The sequence below is a fragment of the Zalophus californianus genome, chromosome 6 (genome assembly GCF_009762305.2).
Source record: "Zalophus californianus isolate mZalCal1 chromosome 6, mZalCal1.pri.v2, whole genome shotgun sequence".
Classification (NCBI taxonomy): domain Eukaryota; kingdom Metazoa; phylum Chordata; class Mammalia; order Carnivora; family Otariidae; genus Zalophus; species Zalophus californianus.
In genome coordinates, this window is record NC_045600.1 from 47,965,417 (window position 1) to 47,991,981 (window position 26,565).

General features: G+C 34.1%; 1 protein-coding gene across 2 annotated transcripts in view; it reads left to right on the forward strand.

The window, feature by feature from the left end:
- MAP4K5 (mitogen-activated protein kinase kinase kinase kinase 5) overlaps nucleotides 1–26,565 on the forward strand; it is a 108,309-nt gene that overhangs the window by 44,008 nt on the left and 37,736 nt on the right. For both annotated transcript variants that reach the window (XM_027569988.1, XM_027569989.1), the window contains exons 4-13: nucleotides 2,223–2,313; nucleotides 2,732–2,796; nucleotides 6,956–7,011; nucleotides 13,579–13,626; nucleotides 13,715–13,757; nucleotides 14,762–14,834; nucleotides 18,659–18,790; nucleotides 20,880–20,942; nucleotides 22,647–22,728; nucleotides 23,648–23,764. In XM_027569988.1, coding sequence (XP_027425789.1) covers nucleotides 2,223–2,313; nucleotides 2,732–2,796; nucleotides 6,956–7,011; nucleotides 13,579–13,626; nucleotides 13,715–13,757; nucleotides 14,762–14,834; nucleotides 18,659–18,790; nucleotides 20,880–20,942; nucleotides 22,647–22,728; nucleotides 23,648–23,764 — 770 coding nt within the window. The remainder of the gene's footprint in view (nucleotides 1–2,222; nucleotides 2,314–2,731; nucleotides 2,797–6,955; nucleotides 7,012–13,578; nucleotides 13,627–13,714; nucleotides 13,758–14,761; nucleotides 14,835–18,658; nucleotides 18,791–20,879; nucleotides 20,943–22,646; nucleotides 22,729–23,647; nucleotides 23,765–26,565) is intronic.

Consider the following 26,565-nt stretch of genomic DNA (forward strand, 5'->3'; position numbering starts at 1 on the left):
TGGGCAGGCTTTTTACTATAACTTGCAGGAGCTACTCCCTACTTCTGCATAAACTGATAATGGGAAACATAGATCATCATCTGTTTTGGATTATCTCCGTTGAGCCCCTTCTACTAGCAGACAGTTAAGAAATATTTTTTTTACAAGTGAAATCTTGCCTTTTACAGCAACATGGATGGATCTAGAGACTATAATGCTAAGCAAAATATGTCAGAGAAAGATACCATATGATTTCACTCATATGTGGAATTTAAGAAACAAATGAACAAAGAAACAAAAAAACAGACTCTTTAAACTATAGAGGACAAACTGGTGGCTACCAGAGGGGAGGGGGTGGCGGAGGATGGAGGAAATAGGTGAAGGGGGATTGAGGACACTTACGATGAGCACTGAGTAATGAATAGAATTGTTGAATCACTGTTGTATTTCTAAAACTAATATAGATAGTTAAAGTATGTTAACTAACTGGAATTAAAAACTGAAAAAGGCCCCCCCAAAAAGACTACTATATAAAATGAAGTTTGATGGTGACAATATCATTTTAGGTGGTATTCCCATAACAACCATGAAATTCCCATAACTACCCAATATTTCATTTTAATATAACTTTTCCTAGTTAAACAACTCAAATAGATTTGAAATAAACAAATTGGAAAATACAAATAAAAAGAAGCAAAATTACTTTTAATTTTACCACCCAGACATAAACATTGTATAAGTTTTTTGAGACATTTTTTCTGTATACATATGTACTTATATATAGAACATCCCTTTTTTACTTAATATATCATGAACATATTTTCAAATCAAAACATGTTTTAACTGTATTATATGTATAACTGTACCATAAGTTATTTATTTATTTATATTTTAAAGATTTTATTTATTTGAGAGAGAGAGAACAGGGGAGGTGGGGAGAGGCAGAGGGAGAGGGAGAAGCAGGCTTCCTGCTGAGCAGGGAGCCTGATGTGAGGTTCCATCCCAGGACCCTGAGATCATGACCTGAGCCAAAGGCAGAGGCCTAACTAAGCCACCCAGCCACCAAATCTTTTTTTTAAGATTTTATTTATTTATTTGAGAGAGAGAGTACAAGTGGTGGGGAGAGGCAGAGGGACCATATGGTCCCTTATACTTATAATCATTCTTTCATTATTAAGTCACATTGTAGAAAACATTTATCTCTGTATAGTCTCCTTCAGAAAAAAAAATTTTTAATAAACATATAATGTATTACTTGTTTCGGGGATACAGGTCTGTGATTCATCAGTCTTACACAATTCACAACACTCACCATAGCACATACCCTCCCCAGTGTCCATCACCCAGCCACCCCATCCCTCCTACCCCCCAACCCCCTCCACTCCCCTCCAATCCAGCAACCCTCAGTTTGTTTCCTGAGATTAAGAGTCTCTTATGGTTTGTCTCCCCCTCTGGTTTCGTCTTGTTTCATTTTTCCTTCCCTTCCCCTATGATCCTCTGTCTTGTTTCTCAAATTCCTCGTATCAGTGAGATCATATGATACTGGTCTTTCTCTGATTGACTTATTTCACTTAGCATAAAACCCTCTAGTTCCATCCACTTTCTTGCAAATGTCAAGATTTCATTTTTTCGATGGCTGCACAATATTCCATTGTGTATATATATACCACATCTTCTTTATCCGTTCATCTGTTGATGTACATCTAGGCTCTTTCCATAGTTTGGCTATTGTGGACATTGCTGCTATGAACATTGGGGTGTATGTGCTCCTTTGGATCACTATATTTGTATCTTTGGGGTAAATACTCAGTAGTGCAATTGCTGGGTGGTAGGATAGCTCTATTTTCAACTTCTTGAGGAACCTCCATACTGTTTTCCAGAGTGGCTGCACCAGTTTGCATTCCGACCAACAGTGTAAGAGGGTTCCATTTGTCCGCATCCTCACCAACATGTCTTTTCCTGACTTGTTAATTTTAGCCATTCTGACTGGTGTGAGTTGGTATCTCATTGAGGTTTTGATTTGTACAGAAAAGAAATTTAAGTGACATTATGAGTTCAAAGATTTTGTATATTTTTAGGGCTTCTGTGTTTTAGAAAGAATGTATTAGTTTATATTCCCACCAAAGTATTAAGAGTATCTAATTCCTCATCTCTAACATTTATTGTAAAGTTTTCTTTTCTTTTTCCATATATAAGACTCAAAATGTAACTTGGTGTCTAAGTTTTATCATTTTGTTTTTCAGGAGATGATTTTTCTTTGATTCAACAAGAAATATTTATGGTCAAAGAATGTAAACATTGCAACATCGTTGCCTACTTTGGGAGCTATCTCAGGTAAAAAACAAAGCATATGCTCTCCTTGTATTTTATACTTCTTTACTACCACTCTCCCTCCTTTTCATGTAAATGCTGTTATATACAAATTTTTAAAGTTATGTTGTCTCAGTTTTTCTTTGTCTCCCCTGCTATATTAGTGACACCTCCATTTATGCAGTTACATCTTTTCTGGCAATAAATATTATAAATGATTACAAATAAGTGTTTTAGCTTGTAAAACTGATTATATTCTAAACCATTGAAGACGGTAAGTTACTATGCTTTTCTGTATCTGGAAGAGAGACTGCCAAGGCAATTTCCTGTACACTCTGTAATCCATTCTAAACCTTGGTGTACTGAAGAGGGAAAGCCTTCAGAGCATTCAGTGATTAAGAATTCCTACCTAATATAATTTTCTTTCTCTTTCATATATTAGTCGAGAAAAACTGTGGATTTGTATGGAATACTGTGGTGGTGGATCACTTCAAGATATTTACCATGGTACTGTTAATTTGCCTTTATATTTTAAAACTGACTTTGACTTTAATGATTGTTGTTTTTATCATTCGTAGTTAACCAGGGATATTGGTAGGTAGATATACTGTTTTACATTCTTCCATTCTGCTCCTGTAGTATTAGTGCATACAAGAAATCTAAACTTTATTTTTGTTGGTTATCCAGTTAAATTCGCTGAAACCTGAACTGAGAAATCCAAGAGTTCTTGTACAATCCAAATTTTACTTTTTAGATGTAGTCTCTAGGAAATCTTATGTAGCCTGTAGGAAAATATGTTATCTACAATTGAAACTGCCCCAACTTCCTTGTAAGTAAGAATTGAAATACAAAGGTTAACTCTCACATAAAAGAAATTGTATATCTATTTTAAAAATCATTTAGCATAACTAAGAAAGCAGTTTAATTTTTGCTATATTTTTGTATTAAGAATGTATAATTTTTAAACATTTGAAGTATTTTTTATTGAGCGTTCTGTTAGGTAATTAGGCCATTTTCTGAGTTGAATTAGATTTTACTATTTAGAAAGAGTCTTCATTTTGGCTCCATAATTTAGCTTCCAATTTGTTTTGTTGTTGACAACTGATTTTCTAGAGTTTATGAGACTAAGCAGAGATCCTTATAAAACAGTGTTTTTTCTTTATTTAACTGAATATGGAATAGTAAAACTCCCATTGCAGCTTTGCATTGTATCATTTATTAAGAATTCTGTGAAATACTTTCAAACATTTCTGGGTTGAAATCTTTATATTGACAGTCTTATCAAATTTCAGTCATCAAGTTTACAAATACAACCATAGTAGATGTAAAAAGAAGTGCTAATCAAGTTTATTTTTTTTTTTTAAAGATTTTATTTATTTATTTGAGAGAGAGAGAACGAGAGATAGAGAGCATGAGAGGGAAGAGGGTCAGAGGGAGAAGCAGACTCCCTGCCGAGCAGGGAGCCCGATGTGGGACTCGATCCCGGGACTCCAGGATCATGACCCGAGCCGAAGGCAGTCGCTTAACCAACTGAGCCACCCAGGCGCCCCTCAAGTTTAAATAATATTTGTAGCTTGTAGAGGTCAGATTTTTAAAATAATCAGTAGAGCAATTATTAAATAAACTATGCTACTTCTATAATATGGAATACTATGCAGCATTTAAAAAGATGAAGTAACTCCATTTATACTAACCTGGATATATCTCTCCAAGGCCTCTTTAAATGGAAAAATTGCATCAAGAAAAAATATGTACAGCATAATCAATCACACTTAGACTTTAAAAAATAAAACTTTTTATATTCACATTATATGTGAATTTTAATGCATAGCAAAACGAAAGGATATGTACTACATTGATAAGTCATTACTTCTAGGGTAGGATAAGGTGGGACTCATAAGTAAAATTTTGAATTCTAATAAAAATGTACTGATGTATTATTTAATTATAAATTAATAAATATAATAATCTAATTTTGTCACATAACCCATGACAAAAAAATAGTTGTGACTGATTTCTAAACTCTGGACACTGCCTCTTTTTATTTAAATAATATTTAATACCACATAAATATTACAAATATACAAAATATTACAAAGAGTTTTTAAAACAAGAGTGAGGGGTACCTGGATGACTCAATTGGTTAAGTGTCTGCCTTCTGCTCAAGTCATGATCCTAGAGTCCTGTGATCAAGCCCTGCATTGGGCGCCCTGCTCAGCAGGGAGTCTGCTTCTCCCTCTCCCTTTGCCCCTCTCCCCTGCTTGTGCTTGGACACACACACTCTCTCAAATAAATAAATAAAATCTTGAAAAATAAAACAAGAGTGAATCCCATTTTTTAAAGGTTTTATTTTCTTATACACTAGTCATTTTCTTATGTATTCTGTCATACTAGAATTAATGTTCTCTTGTATCCTACTGTTAATTTTAAAGAATTATTGGTAAACAACTGTGCCACTCAATTTAAAATTCTTTTCTTTGATTTTATGAAGAATTATATGAAAAGTTTTTTTACAATTTTTATTCACACTTTTACAGACTGAGAACTCAAGAATATGGATAAATAAAACTATATAGCTGGCATTTTTAAATTAAATTTTTAAAATTAATTAAATTGTTTTAAGACATTAATCTTATTTATTAAATTCCTACTTTCCATTATTAGACTTGGTATTTGTTGAATTAAATTGAATCCAAGAATGCACAGTCCTGCTAACACCTTGATTTCTAACCTCTGGCCCTTAGAACTGTGAGAGAATACATTTTCGTTGATTTAAATCATTTAGCTTATGTTAAATTGTACAGCAACCCTAGGAAACTAGTACAGGTGTGGATGAAGAATGTGAACTTCCTACAAGCTGTTGCTGCTGGGAAGTGGACCATGATTTTAATGGTACTGATTTAGTAGATGCTTTAAGTTTGGATGGAAAAGAAATCAAGTCCGGGATGTTCCATAAGTCAGTTGAATACAATAAATTTAGATTATCAAACTGCAAAAAAAAAAAAAAAAAGAATCCAAGAAGTATCCATCCCTGTGTATTGTATACTAGATAGCATAGTAATCAAGAATATCTACACTTACAATAAACTGTTAATAAGGCAGCTTCCCTTGTTTTATTAGTCTATCAAGTTGCTAAATATCAAAATTTTATGTTGCTGTATTGCTGTGGAGAGCCAGTGATTAAAATATGCAGTAAAATATTTAAGGGAAGGTTATGTATAAGTACCTGATTTGGTTTCACTGCCAGCAAACACCACCCCAGATTTCAAATATTCTCATGGTATTGGACGCATTTCTTTTTTTAAGAGAGAGAGAACGAGAAGGGGGAGGAGCAGAGAGAGAGAGAGTTCCACAGAGCCCAGCGTGGGGCTTGATCTCAGACCCAGAGATCATTACCTAAGCCAAAACCAAGAGTCCCACACTTAACCAACTGAGCCATCCAGTCGCTCCTGGAAGGCCTATTTTTTAAGTGTCTGGTTAGGTACTTACAAAAGGATTTTATATTTTATAATAGAGATCTGGTTGTCAGAAGTGACCCAGGGGGTGCCTTGGTGGTCAGTTAATCATCTGACTCTTGATTTCGGCTCAGGTCATGATCTCATGGGTCATGGGATCGAGGCCGCCCCCCCATTCCCCGTCCCATGGGGCTCCACGCTCGTGGAGTCTGCTTGAGATTCTCCTTCCCTGTCCTTCCTCCCAAGAGCACATGAGCTCGCGCTCTCTCTCTCTTTCTCTCTCAAATAAATAAATCTTAAAAAGGAAGAAGGGGTGCCTGGATGGCAGTCGGTTAAGCCACTGACTCTTGGTTTCAGCTCAGGTCATGATCTCAAAGATCGAGCCCCACATCAGGCTCCGTGCTCAGCGCACAGTCGGCTTGAGATTCTCTCCCTCTGCCCCTCCTGCTTATGCTCTCTCTCTCTAAAATAAATCAATCAATCATAAAAAAAAATTAAGTCAGGGCGCTTGGGTGGCTCATTTGGTTGAGCGACCACGTCTTGGTGACAGCTCAGGTCATGATCTGTCAGGGTCCTGAGATCAAGCCCCACCTTGGGCACTGTGTTCAGTGAGGAGTCTGCCAGAGATTCTCTCTCTCCCTCTCCCTCTACTCCTCCCCTGCTCACACACTCTCTCTCTAAAATAAAAATAAAATCTTTAAAAAAAAAAAAGTTACCTGGTTACGTTTTAAATTCTTAGATAAGGTGCTGGATCAAGCCTTCCTATTTTGAAAAATACAGTATATGCTGCCTTTCAATATATTTCAACAATCGATCTCTTACAGTTCTCTACTTTATATAACTAATTAATTATATATGTTTATCTCATTTCTTGGCTTTATTTTAGAAAAATTGTTCAGAATTAAGATCATGTCTATTGTTTTCTATAGAACGTCCTATGTTGCCTAGTACTATGCTTTGCACATAATGGGTACTTGTATTTTCACTGACCAAAGTTGTTATAGAGTAAATCTTCCATCTTTAAAGTACATTTTAAAGTTCCCAACTTAATTTTTTTTTGTTTCCTGATTACAAGAACAATGTGTGCTCATGTTGAGAAGTCACCCAATGATATGTACAGAAGTTTTATAATAGTTTGTCATTTTTACGGTAGACTGTTTTTAAGCTGTTGTATTGAAGTATATAACAATGTGGTGTCTCTTTTTTCCTAGTTACTGGGCCATTATCAGAATTGCAAATAGCCTATGTGTGCAGAGAAACTTTACAGGTAATAATTTGCTTATGTGGATAGAAAGGCAGTTCTGGTTTCACAATTGAAAACTAGAAAATGATGATATGCCCTAAAGAAAAAGAGTAAACCAAATGATTTTTCTGTTAACCTCTCATATTGTAATTCTGCAAGTCTGGTTTCTTTATTTCTGAATGAGTCACAAGAATTCATTTAAGCTGATGCTGATATAAATAGTGGTGATGTCGGGTGTTCCATTTTGTCAGGTTTGGCCCTCAGTTGCTGCAGAGCTAAGGAAAGCCACAGGTGTGAATTGGTTTTTGTGGATGAATCACCAAACCTCTCAATCCTAACAAGTTGTCTTTCCCTTTAAGTTTTATGACAAGAGAAGGTCCCTTTAAGTTTTATGACAAGAGAAGGAATCCTTTTGCATAAAACATGAAGTCTTTTACTGTTTCTCCCAAAATGAGAATAAATTAGCAAACCATAACCTGGAATGTTACCTGGAACTTCTAGCTCTATGTGATTATTAATAAGTATCATTGATAGCAGAACCCCATTTTATAGTTTTGGTCAATATTGTATTAAGCAGAAGTTTCTTTACTTCTTTATTTCAGAACCTGTGAGAGCTTTTAATAAACTAGATTGTGACCCTTTAATAAAGGTATAGAGTATGCAGCATTTCTCCCAATTTATTTTTTTAGTGCCTTGAAAAGCTAGCAAGTATTAATTTTGTTCATATCCTTTAAAGCATTTAAATTAGGAATTAAGTAGTAGTGATTACATTTTTATTTTGGTAATTTACAACTGATAATTATTAATGCTTCTATCCCTACATTTCCTAGATTGTGTAGTTTGTTTAGAAGTGAAATTGATGTTCTGTATGTTATTTTTCCATATTTTAGAAACTGAGAGATTGATTTGATTTAAGAGAAAACTCTAGTCATTTCTAAGAGTTGGTTTCCTCATGCTTTAGAATACATACCATGTAAAATCTGAATGTTAAATATACAAAAGTAAATTTGTCATATATATATATTTTTGTAATACTCTCATAACATAGATATCTACTTTTTGTGTTCACATAAAATACAAAACTAATCAGACACTCATAGCAGAGAATTGTTGACAGATTTTTTTTTTTTTTAATTTCCAAAAGTCATTGCTTTAAGTAATGGATAGAGTACTAAATGGAAGTAAGAAACAAAACGAAAACTTGAATTTGCATTCTGACCCTGGTATATGACCACAATCTATTTTATGGTTCTAATTCCCTAAGTATAAAATGAGCATTGGTAAGGATGCCCTCCAAGATTAGTTCCAATTTTGAAATTCTGTTATGCTGACAAACTTCCACCTTTGGTGTCTGTTGACAGATGAATGGAGAAGGTATAGTGTATATATACAGTGGAATATTATTTAATCATAAAAAGAAGGAAATCCTGTCATTTGTGACAACATATTTGAACCTGTAGGACATTATACTAAATGAAATAAGCCAGGCACCAGAGACAAAGACTGCATAAGTAACTTATATGTAGAATCCAAAACAGTTGAACTTATAGATGCAGAGAGTGGAATGAATGATGATTACCAGGAGCTTGAGGGTCAGGGGCGAGAAATGGAGAGATGTTGGTCAGACTATAAAGTTCAAGCCATGTAGATTGACTGATGACTAAGGTACAGCATGACAACTATATTAATAATACTGTACTGAATACTGGAAATATGTTAAGAGAGTAAATTTCAGGTGCTCTTGTTAAAAAAACAAACAAAAAACAAACCAGTAACTATGAAGAGATGATATGATGTTAACTGGCTTGACTCAAGTAATCATTTCACTATGTGTGTGTGTGTATATATATATCAAATCATCATGCTGTATATCTTATTACATATAATTTTTATTACATAAATTTTTTTTAAAAAATAAAAAGGGCAGAGATTGTCAGAATGGAAAAATGTAAGACCCAACTAGATGCTGCCTGTAAGAAATGTACTTTTATAAAAACACAAATAGTCAAAAGAAAAGAAAAAGGTATATGAGGGTGCCTGGGTGGCTCAGACGGTTAAGCGTCTGCTTTCGGCTCAAGTCATGATCCCAGAGTCCAGGGATCGAGTCCCGCATCTGGCTCCCTGCTGAGCAGGGAGCCTGCTTCTCCCTCTGCCTCTACCTGTCTCTCTCTCTCTCTCTTTCTCCCTGTCTCTCATGAATAAATAAATAAAATCTTTAAAAAAAAAAGATATATGATACTATTAAAAAGAAAGCTGGAGTGGCCATATTAATATCAGACAAAGTAGACTTTAGAGCAAACTACTACTTCTTTAGGGCCACTCCGTCAAAAGATGTAACAACCCTAAATGCTTGAGCCCCCAATAACACAGCTTCAAAATAAATGAGCAAAAACTGAAAATTATAAGGAAGATAGACAAACACACAGTTATAATCAGGTGTACCCCTCTCACAATAATTCTGTGGCCCAAGTAGGCAGAAAATCAATAAAACCAATCAGCTTGACCTAACTGACATTTTAGTCTAACAACAGTGTGATACATATGCTTTTCAAGTGCCCATAGAGCATTTATCAAGATAGACCATATTTTGAGCTATAAAATATGTTTCAATACATTTTAAAGGATTTAAATCATACAAAGTATATTCTCTGACCACATTGCATTAAATTAAAAATTAACAGAAATATTTCTGGACTATCTCCAAATATGTGGAGACTAAATAAAGCACTGTTAAGTAACCCATGGATCAAAAAAGAAATCAGAAGAGAAACTAAAAAGTATTTTGAACCAAATGAAAATGAAAACACATGAAGGTGTGGGGTATTCCTAAAGCAATACATAGAGGGAAGTTTATAGTACTGATCACTTCTATTAGAAAGGAAAAAAGGTCTAAAATTAACATCTTCAAATTCCACCTTAAGAAACTGAAAAAAAGGGCGCCTGGGTGGCTCAGTTGGTTAAGCAACTGCCTTTGGCTCAGGTCATGATCCTGGAGTCCCCGGATCGAGTCCTGCATCGAGTCCGGCATCGGGCTCCCTGCTCAGCGGGGAGTCTGCTTCTCCCTCTGACCCTCCCCCCTCTCATGTGCTCTCTCTCTCTCATTCTCTCTGTCTCAAATAAATAAATAAAATCTTGAAAAAAAAACTGAAAAAAATCAAATGCAAAGTAAGCAGAGAAAGGAAATAATAAAGAGTGAGAAATCAATGAAATAGCAGAAAAATATGAAAAAAGGCAATAAAACCAAAATCTGATTCTTTGAGAAGATCAATAAAATTGATAATCCTCTAAGAGAAAATAAAAAATTATAAAAGGAATGAATATGAAGATATTACCACAGAATCTACAAATATTGAAATAATAACAAGGATGCTTAGTACCTAAGGAATATTATGAATAGCTTTCTGCCAGTAAAGCCTACAACTTGGAAAAAATTAACAATTTCCTTGAGAGACACTACCAAAGATCACTCAGTCAGAAATCATCTGAATTCTTCTTTATATATATTCCCACAAAGAAAACTCCCAAGTCAGATGATATGGATAGATAAATTCTACCAAACATTTAAGGAAAAAATAATGCCAATTCTACACAAACTCTTCTAGAAAATTGAAGAGTAAAGAATGAATACTTCCCAAATGATTTTATGGACCAGCATTTCTCCAAAACCAAAATCAAATAATATTGCAAGAGAACAAAACTATAGACTAATACTATCCTTCATAAGTACAGATGCAAAACTTTAAAAGGATAATAAGAGGTGAACAAGGGTAATCCAACAACATATTTGAAAAGATAATACATCATCAATAAGTGGGGTTTATCCTAGAATGCAATTTTGATTTAACACTCAAAAATTACTTCAAGTAATTAACCATAGTAGCAAACAAAATGAGAAAACCACATGATCATCTTAAATAGACCTAGAAAAAGCATTTAGGAAAATCCAACATTCATTCCTGATAAAGATTCTGAGCATACCGGGAATAGAAAGTAACTTGTTCAACCTGATAAAGAACACCTATGAAAAACCTACAACTAAATCACGTTTAATGGTAAAATACCATATGCTTTCCCACCAATCAGTCAAACAGCGCAAGAATGTCTGCTCTCATCACTTCTTTTCAACATTGTACTGGAGGTTTCAGCCAGTGCAATAAGAAAAAAAATAAAAGGCATCCAGATTAGAAAGTAAGAAGTAAAACTGTATTCACAGACCACATAATTATTTATATAAAAAATGGAATAGAATCTACAAAGTAGCTTCTAGAACTAGTAAGTGAGGCTAAAACGTTTGCAGGATTCAAGATCCATGTACAAGATTGATTGGATTTCTGTACCCTAGCAACAGATGATCAGAACTTTTATAATAATGGTAACAAAAGATATGACATTCTTAAGGGAATGTGTATGACAAAAGATACATAAATCCCTGCATACTAAAAACTACAAAACTGCTAAGAAAAAATAAAGAAGACCTAAGTAAATGGAGAACTGTACCATATTCATGGATGAGGAGACTCAACAATAGTTCTGATGTCAGTTCTCCCCAAGTTGACCTATAGATTCAGTACAATCCCAAACAAAATCCACGGAAGCACTTTTTTCTTTAGAAATGGAGAAGCTCATTCTAAAATTACTGTGGATATACAAAGAACCTAGAATAGTCAAACAATTTTAAAAAGGAACAAAAATTTGAGAGCCAGCAGCAATTTTAAGACTTAACAAAACTGTATTAATCAAAACATAGTGGCATTGGCATAAGAGTAGGAAAGTAGCTCATTGGAACAGAATAGAAAGACCAGAAATAAATCTACACATAAATGGACTGCTGGTTTTTAACAAAGTTGAAAAGACAAATCAGTGAAGAAAGTATAGACTTTTCAATAAATGGTATTGGAATAATTGGACATCCATACGCCAACAAATGAACCTTAAGCTGTACTTCATATCATATGTAAAAACCTAAAAGTAATCATAGACCTAAATATTAAAACCTAAAACTAGAACTGCTAGAAGGAAACAGAAAATTTTGCAGTCTTGAATTAAGCAAAGCATTTTCAGACATAACATGAAAAGCATGATCGAGAAAAGAAAAACTTGGTAAATCAGACTTTATTAAATGAAAACTTCCATTCTTCTAGAGACACTGGTAAGAGAATGACAAGAGAAGCTGCAGACTAGAAGAAGATATTTGTAAAGTGTATATCTGATCAAGAACTTGTATTCAGAGTACATAAATAACTCTCAAAAGTCAGTAATAAAAAAACAAGAGCCCAATAAACAAATGGACAAAAGATTTGAACAGACACTTCACTGATGCTGGTCGGGAAATTCCTGACCAGCATCAGTGAGGAATCTGTCACATGGACCCTCTCCATCCCCCCACCTAATAAGACCCCTGCCCTTCCCCCTACGGGAAGGTGACCCTGCCTGAAACAATCATTTCTATTAATAACTTCTTTTCCCACCCTCCTTCCTAGAAATTTTGTACAACTCCTTGGAACTCTACTTGATAGATGGGATGCTGCCCAACTTGTGAATCTTGCTTAATAAAGTCACTTGGATCTTAAAAAAAGAAAACAGACACTTCACCAAAGAATGGCTAAAATTAAAAAGACTGACCTTAAGAAGGTTGGTGAGGATATGGATTAACTGAAATTCTCATACACTGCTGGTTTTAATATAAAATGGTACAGCTGCTTTGGAAAACAGTTTGGCATTTGCCTAAAAGTTTAAATTTATTACCACCATATAATTCAGCTATTACACTGCTAGGTATTACCTAAGGGAAAAAAAATTATACTAGTACTTGTGTATGAACCTTAATGGCAGCTTTATTTATAAAAGCCAGAAACTGTAAACAATCCAACAATCCAAATGTCTATCAAGAGGTGGATTTGTAAACAAATTTGGTGTATCTGTACAATGGAATACTACTCAAAAATAAAGAAGAATGAACTATTGATATACACATTAACAAGGAATCTCAAATTAATTATTGTAAATGAAAGGGACCAGACAAAAAAGAATATACTATATAATTCAGTTTATCTAAAACTCTAGAAAATTTAAATCTGTAGTGATAGAAAGCAGATCTGTGTTTGTGTGTAAGAGGGACTTTTGAGGGTAATGGATATGTTCGTTATCTTGGTGATGGTTTTACAGTAAGATATTTCTGATTTTTACCAGAAAATGAATTTGAAATCTTAAAATACAGTAAACATTGATTAGTAAAAAGAAACTCTTCTAGGTTCCCCCTCCCCCCCCCCCCGAAGACATTCTAGTTTTTCTTATTTGGTGAGAATTTAAGTAGAAAATATAGGTATTGGGGCACGTGGGTGGCTCAGTTGGTTACACATCCTACTCTTGCTTTTGGCTCAGGTCATGATTTCATGGACTGTGGGACCAAGCCCCGTAATGGGCTCTGCATTCAGCCAGGAGACTGCTTGAAGATTCTTTCCTCTGCCCCTAGTGCATGTTCTCTCTCTCTCTCTCTCTCTCTCTCTCTCAAATGAGAAATCTTAAAAAAAAGATAATGTAGGTGTTAAGTTTGCAATTTGCTAATGCATACTTTTTTTTTTTTAACTTCAGGGTCTTGCCTATTTGCATACAAAAGGCAAAATGCATAGGGATATCAAAGTAAGTTAATTTAATACGCTTAAATTGATAATTTTATCTGAAAGAGTTTTATGATGGTAATTTAATAGTATTTATATTTTTGTTTTAGGGTGCAAATATTTTATTGACAGATCATGGTGATGTAAAATTAGGTATGTTATTTCAAGTTCCTCACATTTTTTCCCAAAAAGATTTAATAAAATTTTAAATGAGAATTAACATTATACAGGCTTAATAGTCATATCAAGAACCTCAATAATATTCATGTTTTGATCCGGTAATTATACTCCTTAGATAATGTTTAAGGAAGTTAATCCAAAAGAAAAAAATCTATATTCATAGAACTATTAATTGTACATTATAACAGAAAAAAGTACAAACAGAGCTAGCAGTAAAAAAACTGTTAAACTGGGGGCACCTGGATAGCTCAGTTGGTTAAGGTCTGGCTCTTGGTTTTGGCTCAGGTCATGATTTTAGGGTCCTGGGATGGAGCCCCACATCGGGCTCTGGGCTCATTGGGGAGCCTGCTTGTCCCTCTCCCTCTTTCCCTCCCTGTGCTCACTGCCCGCCCCCGTGTGTCTGTCTCTTTCATAAAGAAATAAAAAAATCTTAAAAAAAAAACAACTGTTAAACTGTAATAAATCCACTTATGGAACATTATTCAGTCATCAAAATTAATAGTTAAGGAGAACAGGAGTAGATTCCCTCAGGTGTTAGTTAAATGACAAAAATGAACTATATGTACATTTAGTTTTTTACAGCCATGTGTAACAACAATAAAGTTTATATAGAGAAAAAAAGACTTTCTTTAATAGCACCAAAATACTGCCCTACTTGTGTTAGAGTAAAAGGCATCCAGGTGGGGGGGGTTATTTTTTTATGTTTTTTTCCTAATTAATTTCATCGTGCTTATAAGTTTTTTATTAACTTCGTTCTTTATAAAGTGTGCTTCATTCTAGTAAAGTGCCAAAAAATGATTTTCCTTCAATGAATGTTATAAACTAAGCAAGAAAATATTTAGGTATTCATTTTATATACATTTCCTTAGCATTACTGTCTGAATTCTTAATAATGCCATGCCTAAGGGTGAAATTTAGAAATGTGGGTAACTTTATTGAAAGAACTAAAATTTTTATTCAATTTTTTTCCTTACTAGCTGACTTTGGCGTGGCTGCGAAAATAACAGCCACCATTGCAAAGAGAAAATCTTTCATTGGCACTCCCTACTGGTAAGATATTACTATGATTAGATTTTGTGTATTTTCATTTCTTCAGAGTTGGTGATCAGCATAGATACTTAGTGATACAATTGACGGTTGACTGAAAGTCTGGAAATTTGCATGCTCCTTGATACTCTCATACTTCTGATTGGGTTAGGGAACTTTGATACCCATTTTTATTGTCCAGCTTTCCCTGTATTAAAGAGCTAATAATTCCTGTTGTCCCTGGGATTTTGTATTAAGAGGACTCATAAGTATGGGGTTTTTCAAAAGAAAGACTCTTATTTATAATCTCTTGTCATTTTACTAGCCTTCTTTTGGTATTGATTCTATTTTAATCCAGGTCTTCACTTTCTGGCTGTTTAAAATTCATGCATGCACCAGCCACCTTCCTCAATGCATCTTACCAAGTACTGACAAAATGATCTTTCTAAAACACTGCTTTCATCAATGAAGATAGATAATTGAAATATAACAGAATACCTAGTAGTAAACCTTAGTATGTAAAATAATTTAATGAATGTTATAAAGGTGACAAAGATTGTATGAAAGGTTGGATTTTTTAATATCAGTGTTTGGGTAACTTACTATTTGGAAAGAAATTTAAAGTCGCTCTATACCTCATACCTAATGCCAAAATAAATTGTGTATGGAAATAGTTAAATATAAAAGTAAAACCAAATGAACTATCAGTGACTATCTGCTTTGAGTTGAGTAAGCCAGGGTGCCTGGGTGGCTCAGTCGGTTAAGCATCCAACTTTTGATTTTGGCTCAGGTCATGATCTCAGGGTCATGAGATCGAGCCCCTTATTGGGCTCCATGCTTAGCACAGAATCTGCTTCAGATTCTCGTCCTCTGCCCCTTTCCTGCTCACTCGCTCGCTCTCTCTAAAATAAAATAAATAAAATCTTTAAAAAAAATGAGTAAGCCTTTCTTGGCATAAAAGCATAAAACATTAAAGGGAAAAATTGATAGATTTAACTACATGAAAATTTAAAGTTGAACACTAGGTTGAACAAAAGTGAAAGGCAAATAACAAATCAGGAAATATCCACTAAAATATGACAAAATAGGTTTTAATACCTTTAATATATAACTTCTTAATAAGTCAATAAAAGTATTTCATTAGAAGCAGTTATTTAAATAATACATATAAGATGTTGTGAAACATTAGGGGAAACATGAAAAATGTTTCCCCTAATGATGACCAAAAATGTAAATTAAATGAACAACACCATTCTTTTCTCCAAATTGGAAAATATTTGGAATCATGAGTAATACTTAATCACTGTCACTAAATATTTGACAGTGAAAGTGGAAATTGGTAGAACAGTTTTGAAGGATAATTTGGCAGTAATGTTTTTCAAAAACCTTTAACAATGTTTATGTTTTTTTAGTCTGAATTCTGCTTGTAGTAATTTATCAGAGAGACACAGATTATTATATGAAGAGCTTTATCACAGTACTTTAATAATGAAAGACTGAGAGAAGGTTTGCACATGCAAGAAGAATTAGTTAAGGAAATTACGTTTATTCAGATCAGTGGAATAAATTGCTGGTATTAAAAATCCTGTTGTAATCAATCAATCAATCCTGTTTTAAAAGTTGGTCAGTGGATAGGTTCATGATGTACTGTTATTCAAAAAATCAAGATTAAAAATAGCATATGTAAGATTAAAAGTAGCATAATATAATGCCATGTTAAAGAAGATACATGTGTAAGTAAAATTTATGGATGTAATGTGTGAAACAGTGGCTGTCTTTGAGTGGGATAATGTTTGACTTGTTTTCTTCCATATATTCCAAATTCTCTTTGTCAACACTTATCAATTATAACAACAGGAAAAATAAAGGCCCAATAAGTATCACTTAAATAAGTTAGAAGAAAACATAGCTAAGTTAGATTACCTATAGAATTTCCTTCATCGTATGCCTATTTCCTTCCTCAATCTCTTTCTGTGATTGTCCTCCCCTGTGAACATTCTTCTGTAGTCAAAATTTGTTTTTTGTACCCTGACTATATTAGGTATTATTACCTCCCTAGTATATCCATCTTCTCTGTTTATCTTAAGTCATGCCTTGTCTTAAAAGTGGCACATACTCTGCCTTTCTTGACTCATGGTAAACTGATAGATCACAGCTCTGCTTCCCACTGCGCCAGGAACTACAACACTCCTGGTCAACTTGGTGCTCCACTTACCCACTACTAACTGGTTCTGGTGGGCAGAACTCCAGCTCGACTTATGTGAACTTGCCTTTAGTCATTTTGTTCCATAGTAGTGATTATCTTCTTCTCTTTACTCCTATATCCATTTTTATGTACATAGTACTTGCATATAACAGGTACATCTACATATCAGCATTTTTAGTATACATATTTTATATCCTTAACCACTTTTAAGTTGAGAGACATTGTGCTATGTAACTTTTTGTAATCTAAGTACATATAAAGGGAACTTCCAGGGGTGGCTCAGTCAGTTAAGCTTCTGCCTTCGACTCGGCACGATCTCAGGATCCTGGGATCGCGCCCTGCATCAGGCTCCCTACTCAGCAGAAACTCTGCTTCTCCCTTTCCTTCTGCTCCTCCCCTGCACTCATGCTCACTCTCTCTCTCAAATCAATAAATAAAATCTTTTTAAAAAAATAAAAAATAAAAGCAACTTCTACCTTATGGATATTTAATATAAATTAATTTTAAAATAGTAAACATTAAAAAAAGTATTTCCCCCAGTAATATTTATACTTTATAACTTCAAATGCCATTATTATATACTACTGAATCCCAAACAAATAACTCCAGCTCAGCTACTAAATTGACCTTCAATCTTAGATATATTCCACAGTTGTTCGATAATAGCTCTACTCTAATATCCACAAGCATTTTATACTCAAATCAGTCTCTTCAGTCAACCCCTTTCATTCAGTCCCCTCTGCCACTGCATTTGAAAAGTCCTTTATCTTTTTTCCCTTGTATTTTTAAAATAGTCTTCCAACTCATTCACCCTACTCTGTTTTTACCTCCTCTCATACGGTCCTTCACGTTGCCATGAGTTTTAGATCAAGTTTACCCCCCAGAATTACCCCATTTTCACAATAAAGTCTAAACTTCCTTATATAATCAGTAGGCTATTCATTATTTAGCTCCTACTTCTGAGGTTCATTTTACAAATACTTTTTAGACCCTCTCAAACTACCTGTGGTGAATGACCAATTTTCTAAAATTTCCTGCTGATGACAGACTGATACTTTTATAAAATAAGTTAGAAATGAATTACTAAAAAATGATCATGTATTTGGACAAGAGTTAATACTCCCAATTCCTGTACTTATAATAGACTCATAACAAGCAATTTATGGCTCCAGGGAAGGCTCTAGATCATACACTGAGGAGCACTGTCCTGTCACCTTGCTAGGTGTTCCGTGTTCTCTGGTCTCTCTGCATTTGCACTTGTGTCCTCTGAAATGTTGAGGCTCTTCACCCTGCTGTAGCTCCCTGCTGATTCATTCTCACCTCCTTTGGGAACATTTCATGGGGATTTAGGTATTCTTTTCTTTTCCCGTATTATATGACAAAATTCACAAAACAGAAACTAAAGTAAGACAACACAATTTTTCCTCAGAGCGCAAGTCTTCAGAGAAGATCCCAGATTTTGAAATAATGAATTTTGAAAGAGTATATCTGTATATATGTCGTCTTTACTAACTCTTTCCCAGTAAAATCTGTCAGCCTCTTTCCCTCTAGTTTAGTGAATATAACAAAAATATAACAAAAAATAGCAGATTTCCTATCATTTTTAAAAACTAAAGATGTTATACTCACTGGTTCCTCCTAGGATGGCCCCAGAAGTTGCAGCAGTAGAAAAGAATGGTGGCTACAACCAGCTCTGTGATATCTGGGCAGTGGGAATAACGGCGATTGAACTTGGAGAACTTCAACCGCCTATGTTTGATCTTCATCCAATGAGGTGTTCTCACTATCTACAATTATACAGTTATTAATAAAGTTTTCGAGGAGAATGAAATATTGATAACTTGGGTGTTCCCAGCTCATTTTCAAATCTGGCAAAATAGTAAAGGTGTTGTAAGGGACCTAGGGGTAATCAATCGCACCCAATACCTGCTCTCTTGTATTGCTGTTCCTAAGGCAGCATGGAGTGAATCATCAGTACTATTTGAAACTTTTCCATACAACAAAACTTTACTAATCATACTAGCACGTAGCAGTTATCATTTAAAAAGTTTTTTTAAGTCTTTACATTCATTCTTTCATCAGCTAAACTTGTTTCTTTTTCTGTTCTAAGCAGAATTATAAGCAAATGATAAAGGATGTAGATGAGAATTTTTTTTCTATTCTTTTTGGTTTTGTTTCTTTTTCTTTTGTCAAGGGATGATGAAGAGGTAGCTATGCTTAGCATAATTATTATTTACGTTTTAGGGCATATTGTCTGTCAGAAAAATATTTGAGAGTCTTTGAAAAGATTTTTAATATTTTGAAGGAAAATATAAATTGAGCTAAAATTTGAACTGTTAAATAGTAGAAAGTTGGAAAGAAAACAGAGTGGGGAAAGTGTCCTAACGTGATAGCGGATTAGTGTATATTACATAAAGAATTCATTTAGAGACTGTATAGGCAAAAGATAGATTGTTTATGAGTAAGTACCACATACAAAGAAACTTGGAAAACTATTTGACCTCCTAAGTAACCAAAGATGCACAAGTTAAAAGATACCTACTTTTAGTTGGAATGCCAGTAAAAGTAGAGACCTTCAGGAAAATAATTTGATGTTGCTTGTTATGGGCAATACAAATGTTTCATTGATTCTACTACTTGGAAAATTACACTTAGGAGATAATCCAAGAAAAGGAAAAGCTAAGAATTACCCATTGCATGTTAACAATGGAAAAAAATCTAAATGTGCAATAGCTGCTAAGTTGTGTGTTTTTTTTTTAATTTTTTTTTCTTTTGGTGAATTGTTAAGCAAATTTTTTTAGCAGTTAAGGGCAGCTGTTACATATGTATAAACCAAAGCAACATGGAAAATTGATTATTAGTGAAAAAACAATATAATATTACCTAATATAATAATTGGTTATATAAAGACTAAAGAAGAGTGGAAGATTTGAAATAATGTCTCAGGGTAGTAGGAATATAAACTTTATATCGGAATCATTTCATTTTTAAAAAGATAAAATATCTTTGGTATTTAAAAAAAAGACCACGGAGTTTGCTTAGAAACCTGTAAAGGGTTTTGTAGGAAATACTGAAATAGAGTATTTTAGAACTTCCTTCTTAAATCTTCCATCCTTCTGCCCCCACAGCCCTAGAAAATGAGTCAAAGGTGAATTCATAGAGAAAGTCCTCTTAGCAGGTTGACTTCTACATCATTCATAATGAGAAAATGTGGAAAATTATTGTCCAAAAGAGGGGAAAAGACTAGGAAGTAGATATAATTTGCCTATATACCCAAAATAATTATAGAGACAAATCTTCCATTAAGCGTACAACCTGATGTTAGAGTAACATATCATGTCTATATTATAGAATGATACATAATTACTATATATACTTGTGCCTAAGATACAATGCTAGCTATATATGTTAACAGTATTGTAATAAAACCCTTCTCTAACATTTGGTAGCTTTACCCTGTGAATAAGAGCTGGTTTGAAATTTAAATATCCTCTCTATAGCTAGGAGAAGTTTTCTATAAAGTATCTAAAATATAAAAAATTTAATTTCCGGGGGTGCCTAGCTGGGTCAATTGGTAGAGGATGCAACTTTTAATCTCAGGGTTGCAAATTCAAGCCCCATGTTGGGTATAGAGATTACATTAATTAATTAATTTATTTATTTATTTATTTTAAAAACCACATTATTGGTGAACTTTTAAAAATAAAATCTTTTAAAAAATTTAATTTCCATATTCCATACCGGTTTTCGTCAGTGCCTACATATTAATTTGTATAAATGCATAACAGAATATTCATTCTGATTATTAGATGAAGTAATAAAAGTATTTCAGTATTGCTCTTTAACTGAAATTTTTATTCCAGGGCCCTCTTCTTAATGTCAAAAAGTAATTTTCAGCCTCCAAAACTAAAGGACAAAACAAAATGGTAAGTTAAAGATTACATAGATTTATAGAATTTTACCGATGAAAAGGAGACAGGTTCAGTTCCCTTACCTTATAGATGATGAAACTGAAGCCCAGAGCTATTAAACGGTTTACCTGAAATTATATATCTAATTTACTTGCAGAGCTATGGCAAGGATATGGGTTATTTTCTTGACAATTCCAGTTCCTTAGGAACTTAGAGTAATGAGGAATAGGAACAAGCCCATGTCAATCCAAAAGATTTTTATAATCTGCTCTGGTAAAAACTCTGATCATTTTCTTAGTTTTTTAGAAGCTTGGGTAAGAGATGTGGTCAGGAAACCATTGGAAATGAGTAGATTAAAATTTTGGAGATTCATATCTTTGCCTTGGATTCTATTACTTCTGTTAATGACATGTTGACTTTTATGGAAGGTAATATGAAAAGGTTTCCCAAGTACCATGACACTTTATCATTGTTGATTTTTTCTGCCTCCCTTACCTAATATTCAAAAAGGTTATATTTATTTTCATCCTAATCTTTTCTTTCTCTTCCTGAGTAAAGCAGTTTGCCTCTTCTTAAAGTCCATTAGGACATCTTTAATTGGATGATAAAAATTGAGAATTATTTTTCTGGTAATGTTTTCCCATACATTTAATAAAAGAAACCATGCAAATAAAAGTTTCCAAGTTCTTAAATTCAGGAATTCTTCATCTAGATTTAATGGATCTCTTATAGGGGGAGACCCATGGGCTCCCCAAATTCTGTGTATATATTCATTCTTGTAGGGAGACAGTCCATATCTTGTTTCAGATTTTAAGAGGCCTATCCCCAAAACAGGTTCTGAACTACTGTTTTATGTTTTACTGGCCTGTCTGTGCAAAGTGTTACTTAGGAGCCAGGCCATTCTGGGGATGATGCCAGGAGTGAAGGGAAAATCACACTGGAAATAAAGGAGTTTATATCCTACTGTGGCGCTCTATTCTTTTGTGGTGATATGGGTTTCTTCCTAATCCTTGTTACCCTAAGCTCCTAAGCAACTGGAACTGGAGGACTTTATGGCAGGAGTGACGGGATATTCATTCAGGAATGAATGACTACTAGCTGTTATGGCTAAATTCACAGTCAGATTCCAGAGCAGTTGGTGCCGTTGGGAGTACCTGTGCCAGTCTCAGGGTACTCTGACTCTGTTATTCCCACCACAAGTCACCAAATATAATGCAGTGATTTGATTTCTCTGCAAGAGAACTGCTATGTGGTTGCCCTTATTCCTAAGAAATTCAGTGATCCTATAAAGGTTTAGATAATCTTTTACATTACCTACCATACCTCTGTGCCATTCTTCTGGTATAGGAAAACATATATTATATAAATTTAAGCAGCAAGAAAAGGCCATTTTGATTCCCAAGTGGCACCTAGAACACAAGATTATAAATCCTACAAATGACGCAGCTGCCCATTTCTAGTTTTTAGTGTATTTTTTAGAGGTTTTATGTTACTGTTTTGTCAACTAATGTCATCTTACTTACAGATGAAACTGACACCTGTTTTCAAGGAATATACTATGCTTTGGGTTTTGTGTTTTGGCTTATATGGAGCTAAGAGGCCTCAGAGAAAAATCATGTGTTTCAGACTTCCTAAGTGCTTGTAAATTAGTTTTATTTAGTTACACCAAAAAACTAATATTAGTGAAATATTTTTGTACATGTCTCTTTTTATTTGAAGGTCATCAACATTCCATAATTTTGTCAAAATAGCACTAACCAAAAACCCCAAAAAAAGACCAACCGCTGAAAGACTTCTGACTGTAAGTCAATTTAAATTATAGGGGAATTTTCTGTAGTCATGCAGTAAGTAGGCCTATCACTTGAACAAAAGTATTTAGGATTTTTAATATAAAAATTTAGTGATCTCTTACTGCAGGGGTCAGCAAACTTTCTGTGAAGAGCTTAGATAGTAAATGTTTCAGGCTTTGGGGCAACACAGTCTCTTTTGCAGCTACTAAATTTTGCTACTGAAGCAGGAAAGCAACCATAGACAGTATAATCTAATGGGTATGGCTTTAATACTCAACACTTGATTTACAGAAAGAGGCAGTGCCCCAGATTTTGCCCATCGGCTTTAGTTTGCCAACCCCTGCCTTAGAGAAAACGCTTGAAAATGTTGCTATCATCTTTCTTGGTTTCTTATGTAAATTTATAGAATGCTCTGTGTGTATATGTATTTGTAGAATACTTTTATATTAGAAAGTCAATGATTACAACAGTCTAAGGAAACTATTTAAATGTCAACATTGAATTATGTATCTTTGTACATTTATATAATGTTACTGAATTAAATGTATGCAAATTTGGAATACAAATGCTTTTTTCTTATTGTGATATGGACTGTACCTCAGTTTTCATTTGCATATATCACTATAGTGACATGAGTATTGAATGTCTAGTTGTTATAGCCAACGTAATTTTACACCTAATGTAGATCAGATAACTTAGAAAAATTATTCATGTTATAACTTACTCTACAAGGGTGCTTTAGTTTGATAATATATAATTATGGATTCTCTGATTAATATTTTTACTAATACATTCTCTAATTTATTTGTATTAGTAGGCTCCCATATGCTTGTCTCTGATCGTTAACTGAATGAAAAAGTACAAATAACATTTTCTATAAACCACTGATGTAAAAGCATACTCATGAAACTTTGTTTTGTTTTGACTTAGCATACGTTTGTAGGGCAGCCAGGTCTCTCTAGGGCCCTAGCAGTTGAGCTGTTGGACAAAGTGAATAATCCAGACAACCATGCACATTACACTGAGGGAGATGACGATGACTTTGAGGTAAAGAGTGTTTGCAGTCTAATATTTGAAAATAAATGTTTAATATGGTCTGAGAGTTTGTTTTCTAGTTTACTCTTTTAGTTATAACAGATTTAGCCACAAAGATTAATTAGCAATGTAAACTAAACTTATCCTGCATATAATTACCAGTTGATACTTTAAAAAAAAATTTGCGGTATAACATATGTAACGTAACTGGTTGACACTTTTTCTGGAAAGAGCGAGGATTACTAGACTAATTAAAACTACTTACATCATTTTATTTTCCTAGTTGGTTTGCCCAAAGTTACTAGAAGATAGCCAAAATTAGAATCAGATCTTTTTCCCCTCCCAGAAATCCAGAAATGCTTTCTCTTCTCCCTATACCTGAGATTTTGTAGTGAGAGTCTGATCTTTCTCTAAAGAGAAAGGACATCTATTTCTAAGGAAATAAAAGGTTTAGGAACATTGTTTTGGACCAAGAGAACAAAAAGTTAAGAGCACATGCACATAAGATTTTGCACAAAAGAGGCTCTCTAGAAATCCAATTGGTCACTTTTTAGTTTCTCTATTACACAGGTTATTAACAGAATACAAATAATTTTTAAAAATGAGGCTCCCATAGAAATTTTATCCTTTCCAATACTTGTTGAAGACTGTTATATTTTATATTATTACACGTAGCACTAGTCCTATGTTTTCCTTCTCTGAAAATAATTGTAAAATCTTTTTGAATTATATTCTGTTTAACAACAAAACTTGTAAATCAGAAATGAGGGACTTCCTTCCCGTTGTCAGGTACCTACTTAAGCTTTTATAAAACACAGCTGTACTTTTTCACCAGTGTTTCTTCCTCTCCTTTTAGGATTTCTTTTTATTTCTGTGTTTCTCTGAATTTGCCTCTTCATTTCTCTTTATGCCTTTATTTCCTTTATTTCTCTACCTTCACTCTGGCAAGACTATAGAACCAAACTTTATTATTTATTGAAGGAAATGTTCTACTTTATGTTCTTAAGTTTTGAATTATACCATATAAGTATCATGATAACTACTAACACTCTTTGGGTAGTCATTGTGTATCAAGTATTAGGCCAGGTAATTTTCACGTTAACTCATCTAATACTCAAAACAGCCCTTTGCAACAGATTCTATTACTATCCTCATTTTATAAATGAGGAAATAAAGGAGAAAGAATAGAAGTAATTTGCCCAAGATCATATGACTAGTAAGTAGTGGAACAGTATTTGGATCCAAGGCAAACTAACTCCAAAGCCTATCGTTTAATTAATATGACACCATTTCTATATATGTATTTAATAGAAATAGTCATTAAATAATCTTTGAAAATTAATCTTTAAAAACTAATCATTGCCTAGTGTATAGCATAGTCTTATCCTTGTCATTAGGTACCTAGGGAATATTTTGTTGAGTGTTAAATGAACTTTAATTGAAAATATTGAATAAGCTAACCATTCATAGATTTTTTTTTTTACTTTAACATTTGTGGACTTGTAATAATTAAGATTTTAATCCCTTAAAAATAAAAAATTATTAAAATTGTTGTAGCTTAAAGGTGGAATTGATATTACTTGATTCCCCAGTTTGTCTTTCACAGGTTATATAAATAACCAGGTTCTTTTTTTATTTTCTTTTTTATTTTTATTTTTATTTTAAAGTTTTTATTTATTTATTTGACAGAGAGAGCGAGAGCAGGAACACAAGCAGGGAGAGTGGGAGAGGGAGAAGCAGGCTTCCCGCCGAGCAGGAAGCCCGATGCGGGACTCAACCCCAAGACCCTGGTGGGATCATGACCTGAGCCAAAGGCAGACGCTTAACAACTGAACCACCCAGGAGCCCCACCAGACTCTTTTTTTATTCCCCACATTATTTTGCTGGGCTTCCCAGATTCACTCTACCTTCTGAGTTCTCCATTTCTGTTTAATGATATCACCGTACTTTTCAGTTCTTGAAATCCTTATGCCAGATAGTTGGGACACTATGGTGTATGAGATTCACACTATCCCTGCCTTCAAAGAACTTATGGTATGGCTCAAAGGAAACTCAGAAATACCAACAAATAATTTACAAGTGTGATAACTTATGGAATGGGAAATATAGTGTGCTGTGGAGGCAAATTTTAGGGACAGGAAAGGAGTTGCTGTAGAAGTGATACGTAAGTTGAAAACCTGAAAGAGAAATCGGAATTATAAGAAGAGAGCAGGCAGAATTGTTCTGAACAGAGGGAATAATAGCATGTTAGAAAGCCTGGTGATAAAAAAGAAGACTGTATACTTGAACTAAAGAAAAGTTAGTCTGGTTTGAGTAGAAAACAAGGAAGAGGGTGCTGGGGGATGAAGTTACAGAGCTAAACACTAGCTATTTCAAACCATGTTAAAAATTTTGGGCTTTGGGGCACTTGGGTGGCTCTGTTGTTAAGCATTTGCCTTCCACTCAGGTCATGATCCCAGGGTCCTAGGATCGAGCCCCGCATCGGGCTCCCTGCTCAGCGGGAAGCCTGCTTCTCCCTCTCCCACTCCCCCCTGCTTGTGTTCCCTCTCTCGCTGTGTCTCTCTCTGTCAAATAAATAAAATCTTTAAAAAAAAAAATGGGGGCTTTACCTAAAGGTGGTAGAAGACATTAAAGGTAAGGGAGTGACATAATTGTATGTGCATTTTTTAAAGATCTCTGTGACCTCAGAATGGTGGTTACAATCCTGAAAATCTTTTAGAGGCTTTTGAGGTCATCCAGGGTAGCATGGGTGGTGTTTTAGACTAGCAAGGATGAAGAATAGTGGACTAATTCAGGAATTCTCTGTGAGATTG